The 23518-nt window shown below is 33.1% G+C and overlaps 1 protein-coding gene across 1 annotated transcript; it reads right to left on the bottom strand.

Annotated features, from left to right (window-relative positions):
- Nucleotides 1–289: 289 nt before the first annotated feature.
- Nucleotides 290–20705, bottom strand: LOC107625622 (uncharacterized). The gene is made up of 6 exons (XM_088506046.1): nt 20490–20705; nt 17355–17419; nt 16006–16196; nt 5489–5580; nt 3149–5395; nt 290–2983 (listed from the first exon to the last, which is right to left on the bottom strand). The coding sequence occupies exons 1-6, from the start codon at nt 20703–20705 to the stop codon at nt 290–292; spliced, it is 5505 nt and encodes a 1834-aa protein (XP_088362172.1).
- Between the last annotated feature and the right edge of the window lie 2813 nt (nt 20706–23518).

The raw sequence follows: 23518 nt of genomic DNA on the forward strand, positions 1-23518 counted from the left end.
GGAAAAAACGTTGATTTGTTTTTGTGGTGAAGGTTTTCCGAGGAATAAGCTCGGATCGTGATGGTAGGGTTCCGAGTATGAAGCTCGGATAATTTGAAGTGTTTACTAGTTGAAATGTATGTTAACTGTCAAAATGAGAACTGTTTTGGTTGCACATTAAGTTGTATGGGTACAATGATTTGTTGCGTCTGGCCTCATTAAAACCCTTTCCGAGTAAAACCCTTGTGTTTTGGGAAAAAACCTTCGGAGGGAAAAAAGAGTACCATCATTCGCTATTATTCAGGCTATGTCACGACTGATATTTCCTTAAAAAGGAGACGTTCCATGTTCCTGGAAGTTGTTCTCCTCTAAGGGTTTCTAATTTGTAAGCCCTCTTTCCGAGGTTTTGAAGGACTCGGAAAGGTCCTTCCCAATTTGCCGCTAATTTGCCATGTGCTGGTGGTTTACGTGCATCTTCTGTTCGTCTGAGTACAAGGTCTCCATTGTTGAAAGACCTGTGAACTACTCTTTTGTGGTGTCTTTGCTCTAGGTATCGTTTTCTGGCTCGCTGCTTTATGGCAGAGATGTCTCTGTCTTCTTCTACGAGGTCCAATTCGGCTAACCGAGCTTGTTGATTGTTTGGTTGATTGTAGAGCTCGGTCCTTAACGTGGGGACGCTGACCTCTACTGGGATGAGCGCTTCTGCGCCATATACCAATTTGAAGGGAGTTTCCCCTGTGGCGGATTGAATGCTGGTGTTGTAACTCCATAGGACTTCTGGAATGAGGTCGGCCCATTCTCCTTTAGCTTCGCCGAGCTTTTTCTTTAATCCCTGCAAGATAATTCTGTTAGCTGATTCAACTTGTCCGTTAGTCTGCGGGTGCTCTACTGAGCTGAAATGATGTTTGATGTTAAAATTTGTCAGAAAGGTGGCGAGCTTATGGTCTGTAAATTGTCTTCCGTTATCTGAGATTATTTCTCTTGGGATACCGAATCTGCATATGATATTTTTCCATAGGAAAGATCGTACTTTTTCTGATGTTATGTATGCTAGTGGTTGTGCTTCTATCCACTTAGAGAAATAATCGATTGACACTAGGAGGAACTTTACCTGGCCTGGCGCTTTCGGAAAGGGTCCGAGGATATCCAATCCCCACCTATCGAAAGGCCAGCTTACCTCTATGGTATGGAGCTCCTGGGCTGGGGTCTCTGAAAGGGTGGCATGCTTTTGACAATTATCGCATGCTTTGACTTTTGTGATGCAGTCCCGTTTTATCGTCGGCCAATAGTATCCTGTTCGCAATATCTTTGCTGCTAATGCTCGGCCGCCGATATGGTTGCCGCAGACTCCTTCATGCGTTTCGGCCATAACCTCCTCGGCTTCCTCGTTGCTGATGCACTTGAGCAATGGTTGTGAGTGTCCTCGCCTGTATAGGGTGTTTCCGAGCACTGTATAGAAGCTTGCTCTTCTTCGGAAGAGCGGCAAGTTCGGCTCATCATTTGGAATGGTGCCTGTATTAATGTAATCGATAAAAGGTGTTCGCCAATCTGGGACCTGTGTAATACTCAAAATTGTTTCTTGCTCAAAACTGGGTTTGTCAAGTGTTAGCTGGGACAGTGCCGATGTGTTTTCGGCTTGCCGTGTTGTGGCTAACTTAGATAACACATCGGCCCTGGTATTTTGTTCTCGGTTTACATGGATAATATTAAACTCTTTAAATTTTGAAATTAGATCCTTTGTTATGAGCCAATATTTCTCTAACAAAGGATCTTTTACCTGAAATTCGCCCTTTATTTGATGTACCACCAAGGAAGAGTCGCAGTAGGCTGTTATTCGGGGTACTTGTAGTTGTAGGGCGAGCTTTAGCCCAGCGAGTAGGGCTTCGTATTCTGCCTGATTGTTGCTTGCGTTGAAGCGGAACTGTAGTGACTGTTCGGCCACCACTTTGTCTCCTTCTTTTAGTAGTATCCCTGCCCCACTGCCTTCTTTGTTTGACGCTCCGTCTACATGCATGCTCCACCTGACCTCTGTATTATGTGTGTCATTATTCATCTCCGATATAAAGTCGGCCAGCACCTGTGACTTCAGTGTTTTCCTTGGTTCGTACTGGATGTCGAACTCGGAGAGCTCAACCGACCATTTTATCAATCTGCCGGCGAGCTCGGGTTTGGTTAATATCTGCCTTAGCGGTTGGTTCGTTCGTACTATGATTGTGTGGCCTTGAAAATAGTGCCGCAGTCTTCTTGCTGTGGTGATCAGTGCTAGCGCCAGTTGTTCTATCTTCGGGTACCTTGTTTCTGTTGGTTGTAGCACCCTACTGATAAAGTATACTGGGTTTTGCTTTCTTCCTGTTTCTGTTACTAAAACCGAGCTTATAGCATGGTTAGATACTGATAGGTATAAATACAGTGGGTTACCTGTCTCTGGTCTTTGGAGGATTGGTGGTGATGTTAAGTGTTGTTTAAGTTCGGTAAAAGCATTTTCGCATTCGTCTGTCCAGTTGAACTTCCTACCTTTAGAGAATGTCTGGAAAAAGTGATAAGATCGGTTTGCCACTGCAGGTAGGAAACGTGACAGGGCAGCTATTCGTCCTGCAAGTTGCTGGACTTCCTTTACCGTTTTTGGGCTTGCCATGTTCAGCACGGCCCTGCACTTTTCTGGGTTGGCCTCGATGCCTCGAGATGTTAACATGAATCTCAGGAACTTCCCCCCTTGTACTCCGAACGCACATTTGTCTGGATTGAGTCTCATGTTATATGCTCGGAGTTGTCTGAAGATTTCTACTAGGTCGTCACAGTGTGACCTCTGCATTGGTGTTTTTGCTACCATGTCATCTACGTATACCTCCATATTGCGGCCTATCTGTTGTTGGAACACTTTGTCCATTAGCCTTTGATATGTCGCACCTGCATTCTTTAGGCCAAAGGGCATTACCTTGTAACAAAAATTCTCGTGTTCTGTTATAAAAGCTATTTTGCTTTGGTCTTCTGGGTGCATTAGAATCTGGTTATAGCCAGAGTATGCATCCATAAAACTCAAAGCTTTATAACCAGAGGCGTTATCAACTAATTTATCAATGCAAGGCAGTGGATATGCATCTTTAGGGCAAGCTTTATTTAAATTTGTAAAGTCGACGCACATGCGCCATTTACCTGAGCTCTTCCTTACCATTACCACGTTGGACAACCATGTGGTGAAGCGAATCTCTCTGATGAAACCTGCATTGAGGAGCTTCTGGGTTTCTTCGAGTGCTGCTTGTTTTTTCTCTTCTCCGAGGTTCCTTTTCTTTTGTGCAACTGGTAGGATTGTTTTGTCGATTGCTAGCTTGTGGCAGATGACTTCTGGATTGATTCCGGGCATGTCATCTGGTGTCCATGCAAAAAGGTCGGCGTTCTGACGCAGTATGTGAATGAGTCTTGCTCGGTCTGCTCCTTCTAATGCCTCTCCCACATATGTACATTGTTTGTCGTCTGCTGTTAGTGTTATTTGTTGAAGATCGTCCATTGGCCGAGGTCTTTCGCCGAGGTCTTCCCTTGGGTCTAGATCGGCTAGTGTTGCTGAGTTGGCCGTCGTGTGGATTGCTTGAACCTGGGGCTGAGCTTCCTGTTCTTTTTGGACTGGTTTTAGACCAGCGTTGTAACACTGCCGAGCTTCTTGATGGTCGGCGTACACCGTAGCGATCTTGTTTTCCTGCACTGGAAACTTGACACACAGGTGTAATGTGGACACCACTGCCCTGAATATGTTCAGTGCGGGTCTCCCAAGTATAATATTATAAGGGCTGTAACAGTTTACTATTAGATATTGAATATCAATTGATTTTGGCATAGGGATCTCTCCCATTGTGGTCTTTAGCCATATATGCCCCATGATGGGGACTCTCTCTCCGGAGAACCCAATTAGCTCTCCAGAGGAGGGTTGTATCAATTTCTCTGATAATTTCATTTTGGTAAAAGTAGAGTAAAATAAAACGTCAGCACTACTACCTGGATCTAACAATGTTTTTCTTACCAACAGCTCTCCGACCTGGATGGAAATTACCACGGGGTCGTCGAGGTTAGGGCTTGCCGATTTGAAGTCTATTTGGTTGAAGGATATTGTGACGTCTGGTTCTTTGCCCTTCTTTGGTTGTATGGTTCCTTCGATTGCCAGCATTGCTCTATAGCTCCGCTTCCTGGCCGAGCTTGTTTCTCCTCCGCCTGCGAATCCTCCTGATATGTGGTTGATGACTCCTCTTGGCGGATCAGGAGTCGTCCTCTCTTTTTTGTCGTCAGCCGTTGCTTGCTTATGCTCTGCCCTGTCCGAGTTTCCTCCTCTGCCCTTCCGGGTCTCAATGTATTTGTCCAGGAGACCTTGGCGTGCTAGTCTTTCCAGGAGGTCCTTCGCAACGATGCAGTCATCTGTGGTATGACCGAACTTTCGGTGGAAGGCACAATGTTTTGTCTTGTCCACGAATCGTTGATCCTGGTAGTTCCCTGCTCGGGCTGGTGGTTTTATGATTCTGGCGTTGAGGATCTCTCTGATGATGTTCTCTCTTCTAGTGTTAAATCTGGTGTATGTGTTGTACTTTGACGCGGGCTTAGGAGGTTTCTTTGTGTCCCTGTTACCTGGCGATCTGAAAGTCCTTTCCTCATCTCTCCGATGTGGCTGTTTGTCTGATTTCTGGGCTTCTCGGAGTTCTTCGATCTCCATTTGCCCAGCCGCCCTTTCTCGGAATTCCTCTAGCGTCTTTGGTTTTGTTATGGCAATGGTTTCCCGAAATTTGCCTGGTCTGAGGCCGGCCTTGAGAGCATGCAGGTGGACGGCCGGGTCCAAGTCTTGGATCTCCATAGTGGCGTCCGCGAATCTGGTCATGTAGTCTTTCAGACTCTCGTGCTGACCTTGTTTGATGGTGCCGAGAAAGTCCGAGCCATGTACATATATTCTTGATGCAGCGAAGTAATCAATAAATGATCTGGCGAGGTCTTCAAAGGAGGAGATCGAACCTGCAGAAAGTTTAGAAAACCAGAGTAACGCTGCACCATCTAGGTAAGTGGGAAATGCTCGACAGAGGACAGGCTCATTGTTCGGGCCGTTGAAGAACATCATTGATTGGAACTTCTTTACATGGGCTCGGGGGTCGCCGAACCCCTTGTACGGCTCCAGCGCGGTGGGCAGCGTGAAGTTTTTTGGCATCTGGTAATTCGTGATCTCCTCGGAGAAGGGGTTGTCGAGGGTGAGCTTTTCCTTTGGCGGGACGATGTTTAAAGGGTCCGCCGTACTTTGAGCTGAGCCTTTGGAGTTCTCTCCATTATTTTGTGTTGAGAACTCGGCTATCCTTCGTACCTCCGCCTGAAGCTCAGCGATCTGAGCCAGGAGGTCATCCTGTGAAAGTTGTGGATTTTCCTTGTCAGCCATGTCCGAGGATCGGGGATCCTGCAAAATAAGGTAAGAGACTAAACAAAGGAAACAGTGGGGTTAGATGTACTCCGGGCCCCACGGTGGGCGCCAAGTGGTTCGTTCGAACACTAGGGCGGCCGAGCTTAAGCGCTTCCGATCAAGTCGCCGATAAGGGGGAAGAGCTTTACGTCGGCCGGAATCAAACACTGCGGCGGGAATACCTGCACAAGATACTCCGACGCTCAAGTCAGTAGTGATTCAGAGTAAATGAATAAAATGAGTTTAGAGTAAAGAGTAAGAGACTGAGAGTGATGGAACCTGAGACCTAGCCGAGTGTATTGGCTAGGTTTTATAGAAGTTGGTTTCTACCCGTTAGTGGGTGAGTCCTAGTTTATAGATTAGTTAAGATATTCTGTTATGGTGCTATAAATCTGCTGAGCACGTTTTTCATTTTCAATTTAGGTGATGCTGCTTCGGTCCTGATCACGTGCCGAGATTTTCGGACGGTTGATACGGGACCGAGCTTTATGGCGCACGTGTCTTTTTATTCGAATGAGTGAGGCCGAGCTTATCTGCCTTTGTTCCGAGCTTGTTTAGTGCGGCGTTGGCCTCGGATATTAGTGTGCCGAGTATTCCAGGCGACCGAGGATACGGGTAACGTATCAGTGATGAATCCGAAGTATTGGAAAATGCTATTACACCAACCAAGCAACTATCTTTGGAGTCAGAAAATTCGAAGGTGCAAGGAGATACCTCAACTTGCAAGAAGATCAAGATTGAGAATAAAACTTGAGAATTTTGATGCACATGTTTTAGAATCCCTTTTAGAGTATATCTAATAGAATAATGCTAAGCATATATTTGTTTTGGTGGAAACATTATCTTTTCTTGAGTTGTTATTTTTCTTTTGGTTCTTTTGGATTTTTATTTTGAAATTTAAAATTTTTTTAAATATAAATTGAAGTTATTTGATTATTATTTATAGTTTTATTTTTAATTTGATTCACACCATTGATATTATGTTAATTTCTAATTTAGTATTTAATGTCATAAAGTTATCAATTTCTCATATGAATTATTGTTAATACAATTAAGTTAGTTATTAATTTTTAATGTGTACTTATTTTAAAAAGAAAATCTAATTATAATTTTTAATTAAAGTATTATGTTTAAAATTTTAAATTTAAATTCAAATAAACTTTTTTTTGAATTTTTAAGTAAGCAATTAGGTTTGAGAATATTTTTTAAAATTTTATAATTTATAAGCTACTATGCTAATTACAAAAGATTATATTAAAGTAAATAGAATTATCAATCTTATTAAAATGTGAGGTTATTTATACTATTTAAAAAAAAATTAATTTGACATTTTTCTATACTTAATTCTATTTCTAATGTTGTTTCGACAAAATTGAATTAATTTAAAAAATTTTATTTAAAAATTTAAAATTTGTACTAGCTAATTAAAAAACTCTATTTAAAAATTTTAAATTTGAAATTCTAATGCTAATTTCTAATTAAGTGACTTCTTAACCGTTTCGATTTTTAAATTTAAATTCTTTTACTTGCCATATTTATAAATTTTCTCTTTACTCAATTTACATTGTTATCTTTTAAATTGTTTCTGCACAATAGAAGTACTTTCACTTTTTTTTCTCTCTTTTTAAATATTTTTTCTAAATTTATGTAATTTATAAGGTTATTAATTTTTAGATTGTATTTAATTTTATTTATTTTTATCGACAAATGATAGGATTGATACTATTTATGACGAAACTAATAAAATCATTCTTAAATTAACAAATTTTTATATTCTTGATGAACAACGAACATTTAATTAAAAAATTTTATTTAAAATTTGCACTAGCTAATTAGCAAACTCTATTTAAAAATTTGAAATTTGAACTTCTAATACTAATTCCTAATTAAGTGACTTCTTAACCGTTTCGATTTTTAAATTTAATTTTTTTATTTGTCACATTTATAAATTTTCTCTTTACTCCATTTATATTGTTATTTTTTAGATTGTCTCTATACAATAATAGAGACACTTTCATCTTTTTCTCTCTTTTTAATTATAAGCTATTCATTTTCAATTTCATTATTTAAAGAAACGAAAAAAAAAAGATTTTAACTATTAGTTAAATTTATTGACTGTGAAATTAAACTTTTTATTATTTGTTAAAAGTTTTTTACTAGAATTTTGACATTAGAACTCATTTATCTAATAAAATAAAATATTTTGTGATTAAAATATATTTATAACTAAACTTTTCGACAAAAAATATTTAGAAAAGTAATTTGGAGTATTATGACAATTCTCTCGATAAAATTCTTAACAGATTTTTTAAATAAATAAAATAAAACAAATATTTTCTTATTTTAAAAAATATATATTTTTATATTATATTACACATTTCATAAGCGTATCTTTATTTTTATTTTTATCTTTATAGCAATAACAATATAAATAGGGAGCTCTTCTTATGCTGACGTGGTGCTCATACATTGAGTTTAGGAATTTATTTGTTTAAATGTCGATACTAGAAATTTTTAAAATTTTATTTATAAATTATAACATATTTTATTTACTTAGGTTGTTACTTTTGAATTTTTAAATACACTTTCTTAGGTTATTGGGTATTTAATTTTTAATATTGTTGAACTAATAATTTACTTAGGTGTCATTATTTTTAAAAATATTATTTATACATTATAATTTATTATTTGTTTAAGTTGTTATTTTTAAAATTTAAAATAATCTTTTTTCTAGACTGAATACAAATGGAAATACTTTTTGCTGACGTGATGCTCATATGTTGGGTTTCGAGATTATTTTCTTAAATATCGTTATTAGAAATTTTTGTAATTTTATTTATAAATTAATAGATTATTTGGTTAGATTGTTAGATAATAATAAGGATTTAGTTTTTGAGTTTATTAGCAAGGTAGTTAGATATTTAAATCTTAATATTATTAAACTAATTTAAAAAATTAATAAATTATGTGGTTATATTATTAGATATCAATATCAATATCAATAAAGATTTAGTTTTCGAATTTATTAACAAGGTAGTTAGATATTTAAATCTTAATATTATTGAACTAATTTAAACAAAGCTATTTATAAATTATTTTAAAATTAAGACGGTTGTTTAATAATGAAATCAACAATTTAAAAGTAATAACAAAACAACAAAAAACAAGTAATAGTAAGAAACAAGTTCAAAAACAAAATAATAAGAGCTTAAATTTGAAAACAGAAACAAAACATCATCTTTAAAAGAGGTTGTTATTTTTTAAACTTAAGTTATTTCTTTAAGTTGTTTTGCTTAGGTTGTTATTTTTTAAATTTTAAGTTATTTTGCTTAGGTGGTTATTTTTTAAATTTTAAGTTATTTGCTTAGTTTGTTATTTTTTAAATTTTAAGTTATTTACAAATTACTCTTTTAAATCATAAATTATTATTATTTGTTTAAGTTGTTATTTTTTAATTTTAAATTATTTTCTCATAATTAAATTTTAAAAATTTTTTTTAAAAATACGTGTCTCAGTTAAGAGGACTCTTATGACTCGATTCATAAATTTGCTAAGAAAAATCGATGATGGATAATCAATTATTATTTTTTATATATAAACACTTACACATAATAGATAAGTAAAATGAAATCTATGAATTTTAATATTAACTTCATTGTAAGTTTATTTATTTGAATTTGTTTCAAGATTTTATTCTATATATTTGAATTTATTTATTTTAGTATTTTGTATTTAAATTATTATTTTAATTTTATTTTGTTAAAAAAATTTTATAATATTAATTTTGTTTGTACTTAAAATATTTTAACTTATTAAAAAATTATTTTTTAAATAAATATCTTTTCTATCTTTTTATTTAAAATATTATTATTGATATGTTAATATTAAAAATATAAAAAATAAACATACTTTAAAAAAATACTTTACATCGTTTTATCTTTATAAAATAAAATAATTAATTAATTATTAATTTTTAAATTGTAACCATTTCTTTAATAAAAGATAATTTATAAATTGTGTTTAAAATTTTTTGAATTTGTTAATTTTTAAATTTTAAAATATAAAATATATATGTATATAATTTGGTACAATTTTTTTGTTGTTATTTTTTAAGTTATAATTAATTTTTTTTAATATAAATACTTACACGTATTAAATGAGTAAAACGAAATCTAGAAATTTTAATATTGACTTCAATGTAAGTTTATTTATTTAGATTTATTTTAAGATTTTATTTTATAAATTTAAATTTATTTATTTTAGTATTCTCTATTTATATTGTTATTTTTATTTTATTTTATTATATATATTTTTGTAATATTAAATTTTTTTGTGCTGGAAAGATTTTAATTTGTTGAGGAAAAAATTATTTTCGGTGAATAAATATTTTTCTATTTTTTTATTTAAAATGTTATTATTGGTATGTTAATATTAAAAATATAAATGATAAAACATATTTAAAAAAAATGTATTATGAGATCAAATAATTTTATAATTATGGGTATTTATCTACACAGGAGGCTGTATGGAGAACTTTGGCTTATGATATTCAGTTATGAGATTAACCTTTTATTTATCTAGAAAACAAAATATCATCTTTAAAAACAATGACAATCTTGAGAAAATTATTGATTAAGAGAAAGAGAAAGGTACGATGTTCTTAACATAGATGGAGGCCAACAAAAAATTTGAAGCAGGTCAAACTTTAACGTATGTTGAGTTTCCAAATCAATTTGTTTATAATATAGAAGAAAGGGAATGATATCCACGCAAGAGAGAGTATTTTATCGGGAGATTAAACTATGTTCCACCGGGTACATGTGATATCTACTATATGAGAATTTTGTTAATTATTTAAAAAAATTGCACAACATATGAGTCTATTAGGATAGTTAATGGGATTACATATCCTAATTTCCAAGATATTTTCTATCTTATGGGACTACTGTGTGACGATAGAAAATTCATTGCAACTATTAATGAGGTCTGGTCATCAATTGAGAAAACTGTTTGTGATGCTATTGATATCTAATAGTGTTAACAAACTAAATCATATTTAGAATGCAACTTAGACATTATTCGTTGACGAGATACTATATATGAGGAGAAAACATTGAAACCAAGGTATTTCACTATATGGTCAATCATTATCGCATGTAGGACTTTACTTGCCAAAATCAGTGTTTACCAATGGGTAACTTTACGTTATTTTGTCAAGAATTAAGAGTCGCAATGGCTTGAACATTCTAATTCTAAATAAAGACAGTAATCCAAACTCCTCAACAACAAATGTCGCGTTCAACGAAATTTTTAATAATATTTAGAGAAGAAAATAGTATTTTTATTTTAGTAACATGTTATGATTTGCACTTTTATACAAATATTTCTCGTAGATATAACTAATTTATTAATTATACTTTCAAACTTGAAATAAAATGTGTAACTTGGAGTACAACATCATATGCCAATTACTCTTCTAATGAGGTTAGTAAAATACTAGGTTGTTGATAAATTTTTATTAGTCTTATAATATAAAGTTTAGTGTAAAATTAACATGCTACTATTACAGTTATATATGTTCTTATTTTTTCAGATCTCATTTCTTATGGTTCAAAAATATTATAGACTTCAAACTATTTCATTTGTATTTTACTTTGAATAAAGATAAAATAACATATTAAATACGTTTATTATATAATAATGACGATGATAATGTTATACTAAATTTGAAAAATTTATAATTATAAAATATTATTTTTTATTTATCATGTGAAATTAAAACATAAGTCCGTGCATCGCACAGATTTAATACTAGTATTACTACAAAAAAGGTTTATTATTAGTTTACATTGCAAGTTTGATTATTCTGATAATTTATTGTAAAATAGAAATATTGAAAATGTTACTCATCCTTTAAATTTTAGCTTTTGATCAACCTTTAAATTTAATAATATATTATTTTAATTTTTTATACCCACTTTTACGGTACTGATTGTTCAGAAAATTCGAAAAATTACTTATCTTTTTTTTAAAGGTTGAATATATAAAAGACAATTTTTTAAAAATACTTAATTACATTGTAAAAATATATAGTAATTAATTTAATAGTTAATATATATATAATATTTTTATTAATAATAATAATAATAAATATTTTCAATTGAAAATCTTTATTCAAATATTTTTCGTATGTATTTTGTATATTACCGTATATTTTATATAACTAGTTGTTTATAAATTAGAGCACATGTTACTGTATGTAATTTTGAATTGAGAATTATTTTGTATGTTAACTGTACTATATAATGTATGTTAACACTATTAATCACAAATCACAAACGATAATAAGCTGGTTTGGGTTGTCCTGTCATTAGGTCATTTTCAACTTTAACCATTCAAAGTTTCATTATCAATATGTGATCAACTTCTCTTTCGCGTCTCCACTAACTATAAGACATGAATATAATCCACATTGTTGTTTCACAATAATTTTCCTAATAAAATACTTCAATTAAAAATTACTAAAAATAATTTGAACCCAAAACTAATAAAAAGGAACGATTTTTTTTTTAATTTTTTTATTTAACCAGAGACGCAAAAAAATTTTTTTAATTTACTTTTTTATAGTTGTTCATTCACTAGGTCCAAATCAAGGGGGAATAAAAAAAGGCCTATGGTCACGGCAAAAAACGTGACCATAACTAGTAAAAAGGGTGACCATAGATCTATGGTCACAGTTTTAGACCTATGGTCACGGTTTTTTACCATAGTCTATTCTCTTGTGGCCATAGGTCTATGATCACGATTTTTTTATCTATGGTCACAGTTTTAATTTTCAAATTCTGACACTTTAAGCCACGTTTTTTCACCGTGACCATAGGTTAATCTATGGTCACGCGTAAAAACCATGACCATAGCCTTATCTATGGTCACAGTTTTCACCGTGACCATAGCCTCTATGATTACCCCTCCTTAAAACCGTGACCATAGCCTTATCACCGTGACCATAGACTCTATGGTCACCCCTCCTTAAAATCGTGACCATAGTCTTATCTATGGTCACGGTTTTTGCTGTGACCATAGCCTCTATGATTACCCCTCCTTAAAACCGTGACCATAGCCTTATCTATAGTCACGGTTTTTGCCGTGGCCATAGCCTCTATGATCACCCCTCCTTAAAACCGTGACCATAGCCGTATCTATGGTCACAGTTTTTACCGTGGCCATAGCCTATTTTGTTTTATGAGATTTATTTTTTTTAAAGCATAATCACATCCTAAATTTATGATAATCACAAAATAAATCTAAAAATGAGAAATTCAAGACATCTAAATCATAAAAATTATATTTTAAGCTAGATATGCTTTTAGTCCAAACAACACAAATAAAGGTAGAGTGTAATTTATCCATTACATATAATACCGGATAAAGTCTGTTTACAAAAAGTACAGAACACATTAAAATATTACATTTAGATAACTAAAAATATATATATGTGACCCATCCCATCTCATATTGCTATGAAAAATATTTTCTTCATAGATATGTCATCCTGGTAGCAAAAGAAATAAACATGTTAGAACAGAGAACATTGTACATCTGAAAGCAACTGCAAAGAACATAATAACAAATAAGCAAATGCACCAAAAATTGTATACTATTAGTTTCTGTTTACATTTTCTCCTTTTTTGCTATTTCCAAAAATTTTGCTAAAATAAAAGAGAACGAATTCACAAAAGAAACAAGCTTCATATTCTGTTTCCAGAAAAAATAAATTACCCTTCCTTAAAACATTCATGTGCCAAAAAAGTAGGATCATACTTCTTGGGATAATTTCATTCCATGTTATTAAAAATGGCCAGTACACTAAAAATAAGTGATAAAATAAAAGAGAATATGCAAATATTTGATGTTCAAGATGCAAATATGCAGACTTAGATGGCATAGAAGGACATTAATAAATCAACTACACCTCACAAGATCCTATAATAATGAACTTCACTCAGTGCTACTACTAAGTATATACCGCATCAAGTAAACAAAAAGCTAAGCTTTCTTCTTATCAACAACTAATTTATCCAACAAACATATTATATAGGCATCGTGTATGTACAGTGAATTGAGTGTAAATTATCTTTTATTAATAATAATATGAAAAGGTAGATTTATAAATTGTATAAAATTCATAGATGATTAGAGGCAAAGTTACAGAGGAGAGACAACTACCACAACAAAGTTGAATACACGAGCATTATTTGTTATCAATGAATAGTAATATCTAAATGAAAATTTTTAGATTGTATTATAAAGTTCATAGATGGTGATTAGAGACAAAATTGTAGAAGAGAGACAACTATTACAATGAAACAGACCTAAAATCACAAAAATAAAGTCAAACCTCATTTATCAAGCTCCATTGCCTGTCAACTTGGTCTTCACCTTTCTCTTCCTCACTTGAAATCCACCTCCACCCTTCTTCTTGCCACCATCAACTTATAAATATTTCCCAACAGAATACCATTAATCCTTAATAGTTAACACACACCACAATAAATAGCTACACATGAGTTTAATTGCTATGCAATGACAATGTAATTAAATATTCAATATTCAATATTCTTAATTTCTTACTATCAATTTTACTATAAAATCATAAGAAAATTCCCCAACTCCCAATAAAATAGAACAAGTCATAGAGAGAATTTACAACTAAAGCAGAATCACTTTTATGCTTATGTCAAATCCATTCAATTATTTGCCTTCCACAGAAACAAGCCATTTATACGGCAAAGGTTCATATGCTTAAGTTAAGAGGAAAAATCATTGATAATATAGCATTTCTTAAAAACTACACTTTCTATCTTCAAAGAAAAAGCTAATAACAAATAAAAGTTGTATCTTTTATTTTTTAAGGATTTAGCTATATACCCTAATTTAAAGTTCTAATAATACTAAATTACTAATCTGAACAAATTAAATATTTTTTATTTTCTACCATGAAAACTAATTACTCTTATAAAAGAATTGCGAATGCATATGATGTACATGTGAATGTAATTATTTTAGACTAATATATATAAAGTTGATGATATGATATTAATTAAGAGCGGATATCCGATCCATTATGAGAAGTACTAACACACAAAAGTTTGGCTCCATCTATCATCATCACCACTAATTAAAATTTTGTGTTTTTCTCTGTACATATACACATGTTATTTATTTTTATATTACAAATAATCTTTTTATATTAAATATACACATGATATATATTTGTCATTTGGAATCTTTGGATTTTCTTAGTCCAATGATGATTAATCAGTAAAGAATTACTATTTTGGTGCCAAGCATTATAGGTGCATCACAATAAAAAATATTCCTTAGCATGGCTAAAACTCTTTCACCAATGTCAGTATTATAGTATAACAGGAAAATTTTCCACAAACACTTGCATAGCAAATTTCAGAAATCTAAGATAACCAAAAAAAAAAATTAATAAAGATAGAAAGCAAGAAAAAACAAATGAATGAAATCATGATATAGCCCACATTCCACAACTAACTGGATATTAGACACTTTGGTGAGAAGTGAATGTTAAGCAAATAAAAGATAAATAGATTAACCATAGAAAATAACAAAGATATTTCCATTCAACATGCAACTCATGAGAAATTCAAGCCTTGAAATAAAAAATATATGATCCATGCATAAAAATGGGTGCATTTGAGTTCTGTATGATATTAATAGGCAATGTTATTATGAAACCATAGAATGAGAATTTAAGGAAAAAGAAAACTTGTAGATTGACAAGCATTATAGAATGGAAATTTAAGGAAAAAGAAAACCCATAGATTGACAATCGTTTGCTTTCATCTAATTACTTTCTATACAAAAGAACAACAAACAGAAGACTTAAATAACATGGTTAACTAGTTAAGGGAACTATTTGTGTCGAACCCCACAATTTAAGACATAAAGCTCATCCATGAAACTTTACCCCTACTTTTAAGTTTTAACAGCTAACTCTTCACCCTTGTGTTTTTCTCTTGTTTTCAATCCTAGACATTTAGAATTATAACAAGTAAAGGAGAAAAAATATTTCCTTCAAAGAAACTAAAAATAAGTGATAAAATAAGATTTAAGCAACAACCTTAGCATATGCCTAACCAGTAGCTTGCAGCAACTCCCTTTCTGCTCGCTCCCTAATCCTCTTCTCAAGTTCTAACCTAATCCAAAGATGCAAAATGACTTGAAATACACTTGAGAATTCCAATTTTAAAAGACCATTGCCATTAGCAATAAGAAAGTACCATACATACCAATCACCATTGCACAAATAAAGCTACCAATCATTCTAAAATGCACTCCTCGTTCGCTATCTTTGGGAACAACAACCTTTTTAGGATTCAAAAATAGAAATGGAAATGAACATCATCATTTTTGGCCTGTCTAAGTTGCAACCAACAATTTAATCTTATAATTTTATTAAATTTTTAATTAGAACCAAACAACATAGCATGATATATATAAAACCAGAAAAAGTAACACACATTTCACATGAACTCTATTTTTCAGAGTTCAAAAATCACACAAAAAAAAGGACTTACTAGGAACGGCGGCGAAGATGGAAACGAAGCACAGCAAAGAGGTGACAAAGGAGTGGCAGAGCGGTGACGAATTGGTGACCGGTGAAGGCGCGGCAACTTCGTGAAACTGGTTCTGCGTAACTGGCAACTGGCAACTGGTTCTAGTTCTGCGTTTGAGAAGATGGAATGGCGACGGCGACGGTGACGGCACACTGAGATGGTTGAAGCAAGACAACGAGGGTTTTGCACGACGAATAGGTCAGGGAGCAAGAATGAAAGAGGGCTTGGCTAGGGTTATCTTTTTCCATTATTTTTTCCTAAGTTAAGACCTAGCTAATACGAGGGAATAGAGATTTTGGGATGGAAGGGGGATTTTTTGGTTTTGGGTGGGGGGTGAGGTTTAAACAAAATAATTTCAAAAACCATAGACTATGGTCACTCTAAAAAACTGTGATCATAGATAGACTATTTAAGGTCACCCTCTAAACCCGTGACCATAAACTCCTTTAGTCACCCTAAAAAATCGTGACTATAGACTCCTTTAGGTCATTCTTTTGTAAAACCGTGACCATTGACTTTTTTTTGTCACCCTCAAAACCGTGACCAAAGACCATTTTAGGATTTAGGGTTTAGGGTTTAGGGTTTAGGCACGGTAAAAAATCGTGACCATAGACCATTTTAGATCACCCCCAAAACCGTGACTATAGACCCCTTTAGGTCACCCTAAAAAATCGTGACTATAGACCCCTTTAGGTCACCCTTTTTTAAAAAACCGTGACCATAGATCCTTTTTGGTCACTCCAAAAAACCGTGGCCATAGATGTCTTTTGGTCATGGTGAAAAACCGTGACCATAAACCCCTTTAGGTCACCACAAAAACCATGACCATAGACCCCTTTAGGTCATCACAAAAAATCGTGACCATAGACCCTTTAGGTCACCCTTTTTTTAAAAACCCGTGACCATAAACCCTTTTTGGCCACCCCAAAAAACCGTGACCATAGACCCCTTTAGGTCACCCCTATAAACTGTGACCATAGACCCTTTTAGACCACCCTTTTTTTTTTAAAACCGTGACCATAATTATTCTATAGTCACCCACCCTTTTTTAAAATACCGTGACCATAATTTTTTTTTGTTACGGTAAAAAACCGTAACCATAGATCCAAAATGTTGTAGTATTACAACCAAACAAAAAAGCAAAATACAATATTATTTGAACATAAAGACATACAATTGTTCATCATACTCAACTTCTAAATGGATATAATAGCAATACACACAGCAGCACCACTATGATCTCCATATAAGCCTTCACCAACTCCTTACTAACATTTTATTGTCTGTTTAATCTTGTCAAATATAAGTACCTTCTCTCCGATCCTTTAATATTCCAAAAACCAAATTTTAATTTATTTTGAGCAAATTTTTGCACCTGATCATTATTTATAAAATTTAGACACTTTAGGCCAGCACCATATCATTCGAAGAACTGAAAATATGCTATTTGATCAAGCATGGGAAGAGGAATCAAATGCATGTGGAAGCTAATTAAATTCCATGTGTTTTTGTTACATCAACTAAGGACTGTTGCAACGAAACCGTTATTATTTATTGGTTATAAGTAATTTTAAATTAAATTAACACTTTAATATCCTTTTAAATATATTTTTACCTTTTAAAATTTTTCTAAAACTATTTTTGTCAAATAGATTGTTCTTCTATAAATGAGGACTAATTTATCTTATAATAATTTTTTTTAGAAAGTTCTAATTGACTTATAACTAAAATTGGTTAGGAATTTATTTGTTCAAGAAATATATTAAAATTAAAATTTGAATAAAAACAAAGAAGAAGCCATTTATAACAATTCTCAAAAACTTATTGAAAATAAAAATTGGTTAAGAATTAAAATATCTTATTATCTAAAATTCGTTGAGGACTAATTTAAATAATTTACTTTAGAGGTATTCACGGGTTAAGTTGGTTCAAATTTAAGGTGAAATGAGAATCAAATAAATTAAATTGTAATTGGTTCAGTTTTGCATTTTTTTTTATATGAATACCTGAACCAAACCAAACCAATTAAGAACGGATTGGTTCGATTTGGGTAATTGAGCACTCGATGAAATAGGAATTTAGAAAAAAAATTGAAAAAAAGAGTTTTTTTTTTAATTCTGTAAATATATATAGTAAACATGTAGTATCAATAAACAAGTCAATAATATTATAACAATAACAAAATACCCATAATAATTCAAACACATTAAAAACTACAAATAAAAGTGCAATAACAACAAGTCCTCAAAAGCTTCACTCCATAATTCTTCATTCCATCAACTAAGTATATTCAAGAGAGGAGTTGTGACCTTTAAAAAATCAGCATATAATTAGTCAATGTCAATATATAAATTGATTAATTAAAAGTAATTTAGTAAACAAATAATTAATAAAAAAAATGTTAACCTTAAATTGTTCTAAACAATATCAACTCCAACGGTTTCATTAGATATTGATAAAACTAAAAACTCTACAATCACAAGAATTAAATTATAATTAGAGACTCAACAATAACAACAATACATAATGATTTTAAAAAATATAAGTAAAAAAATAGTTACCTAATTCAAGTTATTTTTTATCCTCAAATTCTTTCTTTAAATCATGCATCTTCTCTCGAGCCCTCAACCAACTTTGTATGCAAATTAGAGACTCAACAGTAGAATAACTCAAAAAACTTCTAAATGGGTCAAGCACATAACCACTAATAGTAAATGTCGACTCAGGAGACATGGTAGAGACAGAAATAGCTAGCTAACAAATTCTTAGTCATGTGAGAAAGAACATAATACTTTATTGATTTTAATTTTTATCAACGCTAAATGTCAAAACTGAGAATGTTATCCTCTGCATTATCTTCCATGTATCTTTCAACTCATTCCTTTTGACCTCATCTTATTTTTTTTAATCCTTCAATTTAAACTCATCCTTATAGCCATCTTCCTCCTTATTTGTATTTTTACCACCAAGGCCATGATTATGAGAGGCAATGCTACTAGAGTTGAAACTACCAGAAGAACTACCATTCGGAAGGAAATATATCATGGAGTAATACTCAAATAGCTTATGAATGATGTCCTTCAACTTATAACGAGAATCAAGAAAAACAACCACAAAAAAAGTAATTTATGCTATTATCCTCTCAATATTTGTCTAATTTCACTTTCATTCGTGTAGCCATTTTTGGCAAACCAACATCATTACTCTTTCTCTACTTATTCAAAATTTTTTAAATGTCACACAATTTATTGAAAAAATTATTACATGTAATATTCAAAGAACTAGAGAAAGAAAGAGTAGCATCATAAAATATCTTCAAAAACTTCACAAACACAGGTGCCATTTTTCAATCATTAGCATTAGAGATCTTCTTTCAAACTCAAGCGCTAACAAATAGAAGGAGTCTTGATAATTAAACCGACTAAAAGCTGACTCAAACTTTTCAGCAGCATTTCAAATAAGTGGAGTTCCACCTAATAGGCACATCTAACACTACCATAGCCTTACAAGTTATGTTTGCCTCTTGAATACACATCTTAAAAACTTGCATCCTAGCAGGAGATGACCTAACAAACTTGATGCAGTTCTGATTTTACTTATTGAGCTATCAATCTCCTTCATATCATCATCGATAATTAGATTTAAGATGTAAGCACAACATTTCATATGCATGAAATTCCATTTAACAATATTGACCCATTCCAATCATGCCTCTAAGTAAATATGCAATAATTGTAACACCATTAGTACTAACATTGTTAACAGTTACACAACATATCTTTCTAATACTCCACTCTTGCAAGCATTGTTCTAAGGCTCTTCCTATAGTCTCACCCTTATGATAAGTAATCAAACCAAAATTCAAAATTTTTTTATTCAATGTCCACCCCACATCAATATAATGTGCAGTCACAGATATAGTATAAATTCTGAATTGAGGTCCAAATATCAGTAGTAAGGAAAACCATTTGCATGAGTGATTTTCAGATAGCATCTTTCTCAACTTCTCTTTTTCATATCTAAATAAAGTCATACAATCTCTAGAAATTGTGATACGTGAGAAAACTCCAAACTTAGGTCGTGCTTCACTCATAAACTCTATAAAGTTTTGAGCCTTAACAAATTTAAAATGAAGTCATCAACAATTATCATCTTTGTAAGGGCAAGACGAGTTTGCTCTTGATTAAAATCAACAAGCTTCATACTAACAACATTAGGGTCGTCCTCAAATTGGCTCCCAAGTGCAATGGTCTTTTGTCCCTTTTCAACTTGCTTATGAAAATTTTTAGTGCAAATTCTCAAATATTTATGCACATTTGCGGCACTATGACTAGCACTATTGCATGCATATTTTTTTTTACAATAGTTACAAGTGACTTCATTAGGAGAACTTTTAGAAAAATGAGCCCAAACACCCTAAATGTCCTACTGGGTTTATGTTATACCTCTTTTGGAGGCTTAACGGTAGCTCTAGTAGCTTTAGTATGTGTTTGTATTTGTGCATTAGGTTCTGATGGAGGATTTAAGGCAGGCAGTAGTGAGGGAGCTGGACTCAATGAAGTTCCACCAGAAATACCATCATGAATGGCAGTGAGAGTGACTGCACTTGGAGAGGATATGCTTCCAACAACAGTGTCACTATCAAGATTAGTTTTTGCCATTTTTTAAACTACAAAAAATCATAACAAAACTGTCAAAACATCAGCCACTCAGAATTCTTACACATTTTACAAGAACTTAGAATTTGTCACTAACATGGATTTTAACAAGAACTCTAAACTCAGAATTTCAAAACAAATGAATTGAACAAAAATTTTAACAGAGATTAAAAAGAACAACCTCCAATTCTTATAACAAACCAATTAATAGAGTATATAAAAAAATTAACGACACTTAATCCTAAAAAAATTGGATTCATACTTAACCGAAGAAGATGATCACCACAGATCTGAGGAGAACGACATTGTTGACAACTGGAGAATGCTGTTGACAACTACACAACGCATGCTGGAGACGACGACATCGCTGCCTTGAGAGGGTGACACTAACACACGCTCGACTGGACAACACACGTTGTCATGCTAGAGAGGACGTCGCTGCTGAAGAGGACGACGTTGCTGCAGTGTTGTGAGTGACACGACGATGTTGCTACGGCCTTCCTTAAGTGAGTTAGTGATTGTCGTGAATGAGGGAGTAAGCTTGCCTTCAACCTTCAGCCACTGCCGTGAGCGAGTGATTCCATACTCGCCGTTAGTGACGGAGGTGAGTAAGGGTGTGAATAGGCTTTGACCTCTGCTAGAGTTTTCTTGAATTTTGATTTTGGGGGTGGGGAATATGGAGAGAAAATAATATAATACAATGGGTGGGGGTGGCTGTTGTGTTTGGTACTTTGGTTTTAGAGTTAGGTATTTCAGCAAAAATAATATATATTTTTTAACTTTATATTTTTTATTTAATAAAAAGGGGTTCGGGTCTATGGGTTGGTTTAGATTCCGTTCCCCCAGAATCATTACCTAGACCAATTATGATCAAGTGCATCGAATTGAGTCCAATTATACTTGATTATCTATTGGTTCTGAAACTAATTTAATCGAATCCACTACAAAAAAAGGTATATGGTCACGGTTAGCTAGTGAAAAGGGTGACTGTAGGTCTATGGTCACGGTTTTTCGCCTATGGTCACGGTTTTTCCACCGTGGCCAATTTTGTTGTGTCCATAGGTCTATGGTCACAGTTTTTTTTTATCTATAGTCATGGTTTTTATGGTCATGGTTGTAGTGCTTAAATCTGATATTTTAGGCCACGTTTTTTTACCGTGACCATAGGTTACTCTTTGGTCATACGTAAAAACTGTGACCATAGCTTATCTATGGTCACCCTATTTTAAAACTGTGACCATAGATTAGGCTATGGTCACCCTTTTGTAAATCTGTGACCATAGGCTGATTTATGGTCACGATTTTAGCATAATCATAACTTACCTATGGTCACCCTATTTTAAAACTGTGACCATAGCTCACTCTATGGTCACCCTTTTGAAAAATCGTGACTATAGCCTTATTTATGGTCATGATAAAATACCGTGACCATAACTTATCTATGGTCACCCTATTTTAAAATCGTGACCATAGCTTACTATGTGGTCGTTCCTTTTTTAAACTGTGATCATAGCTCAGTCTATGGTCACCCTTTTGAAAAATCGTGACCATAGCTTACTCAATTTTCTGATATTTATTTATTTTTAAAATATAATCACATCCCAAAATTATTATAATCATAAAATAAGTCTAAAAAAGAAAATTCCAAGAAATCTAAATCATAAAATTTACATTATAAGCTACATATGTTTAGTCCAAACAGCACAAATTAAAATAGTGCATAATTTATCCATTACATGTAATACCGAGTAAAGTCTCTTAAAAAAAGTACAGAAGACATGAAAATATTACATTTAGATAACTAAAGTATATATGAGACCCATCCCATCCCATCCCATCTCATATTTCTATAAAAAAATAATATTTTCTTTACATCAAGTCCTCCTGCTAGCAAAAGAAATAAACATGTTAGAACGGAATAAAAATGCTTTTGATGACACAGTACAGTTGAGTAATTGGTGCATGAAATTGTGATCTCAACGGCGCCAAAAACTTGGTACGCACGATCATAATCTCAATTCTTTTTTCACAACTCCGCACAACTAACCAGCAAGTGCACTGGGTCGTCCAAGTAATAAACCTTACGTGAGTAAGGGTCGATCCCACGGAGATTGTCGGTTTGAAGCAAGCTATGGTCATCTTGTAAATCTCAGTCAGACAGATTCAAATGATTATGAGGTTTTAATAATTAAAATATAAATAAAATATAAAATAGGATAGAAATACTTATGCAATTCATTGGTAGGAATATCAGATAAGCGTATGGAGATGCTTTGTTCCTTCTGAATCTCTGCTTTCCTACTGCCTTCATCCAATCATTCATACTCCTTTTCATGGCAAGCTGTATGTTGGGGATCACCCTTGTCAATGGCTACCGTCCGTCCTTTCAGTGAAAATGGTCCAAATGCGCTGTCACCGCACGGCTAATCATCTGTCGGTTCCCACTCATGTTGGAATAGGATCCATTGATCCTTTTGCGTCTGTCACTACGCCCAACACTCGCGAGTTTGAAGCTCGTCACAGTCATCCCATCCCAGATCCTACTCGGAATACCACAGACAAGGTTTAGACTTTCCGGATCTCAGGAATGGCCGCCAATAATTCTAGCTTATACCACAAAGACTCTGATCTTTCGGAATGGAGGCTAAGAGATATACGCTCAATCTGAGGTAGGACGGAAGTGGTTGTCAGGCACGCGTTCATAGGTGAGAATGATGATGAGTGTCACGGATCATCACATTCAACAGGTTGAAGTGCGAGTGAATATCTTGGAATAAGAATAAGCTTGAATTGAATAGAAAAACAATAGTACTTTG

Source organism: Arachis ipaensis, chromosome B2, assembly GCF_059453495.1.
Source record: "Arachis ipaensis isolate K30076 ecotype BB chromosome B2, ASM5945349v1, whole genome shotgun sequence".
NCBI classification, from domain to species: domain Eukaryota; kingdom Viridiplantae; phylum Streptophyta; class Magnoliopsida; order Fabales; family Fabaceae; genus Arachis; species Arachis ipaensis.

Coding starts and splice junctions, on each gene's coding strand:
- LOC107625622 (XM_088506046.1), bottom strand. CDS start 20,705: ATGGCAAAAACTAATCTTGATAGTGACACTGTTGTTGGAAGCATATCC. Junction 17,420..20,489: donor CCGTTAAGCCTCCAAAAGAG/GTATAACATAAA, acceptor AATAATGATCAG/GTGCAAAAATTTGCTCAAAA. Junction 2,984..3,148: donor GGTTGTCCAACGTGGTAATG/GTAAGGAAGAGC, acceptor GGCTATAACCAG/ATTCTAATGCACCCAGAAGA.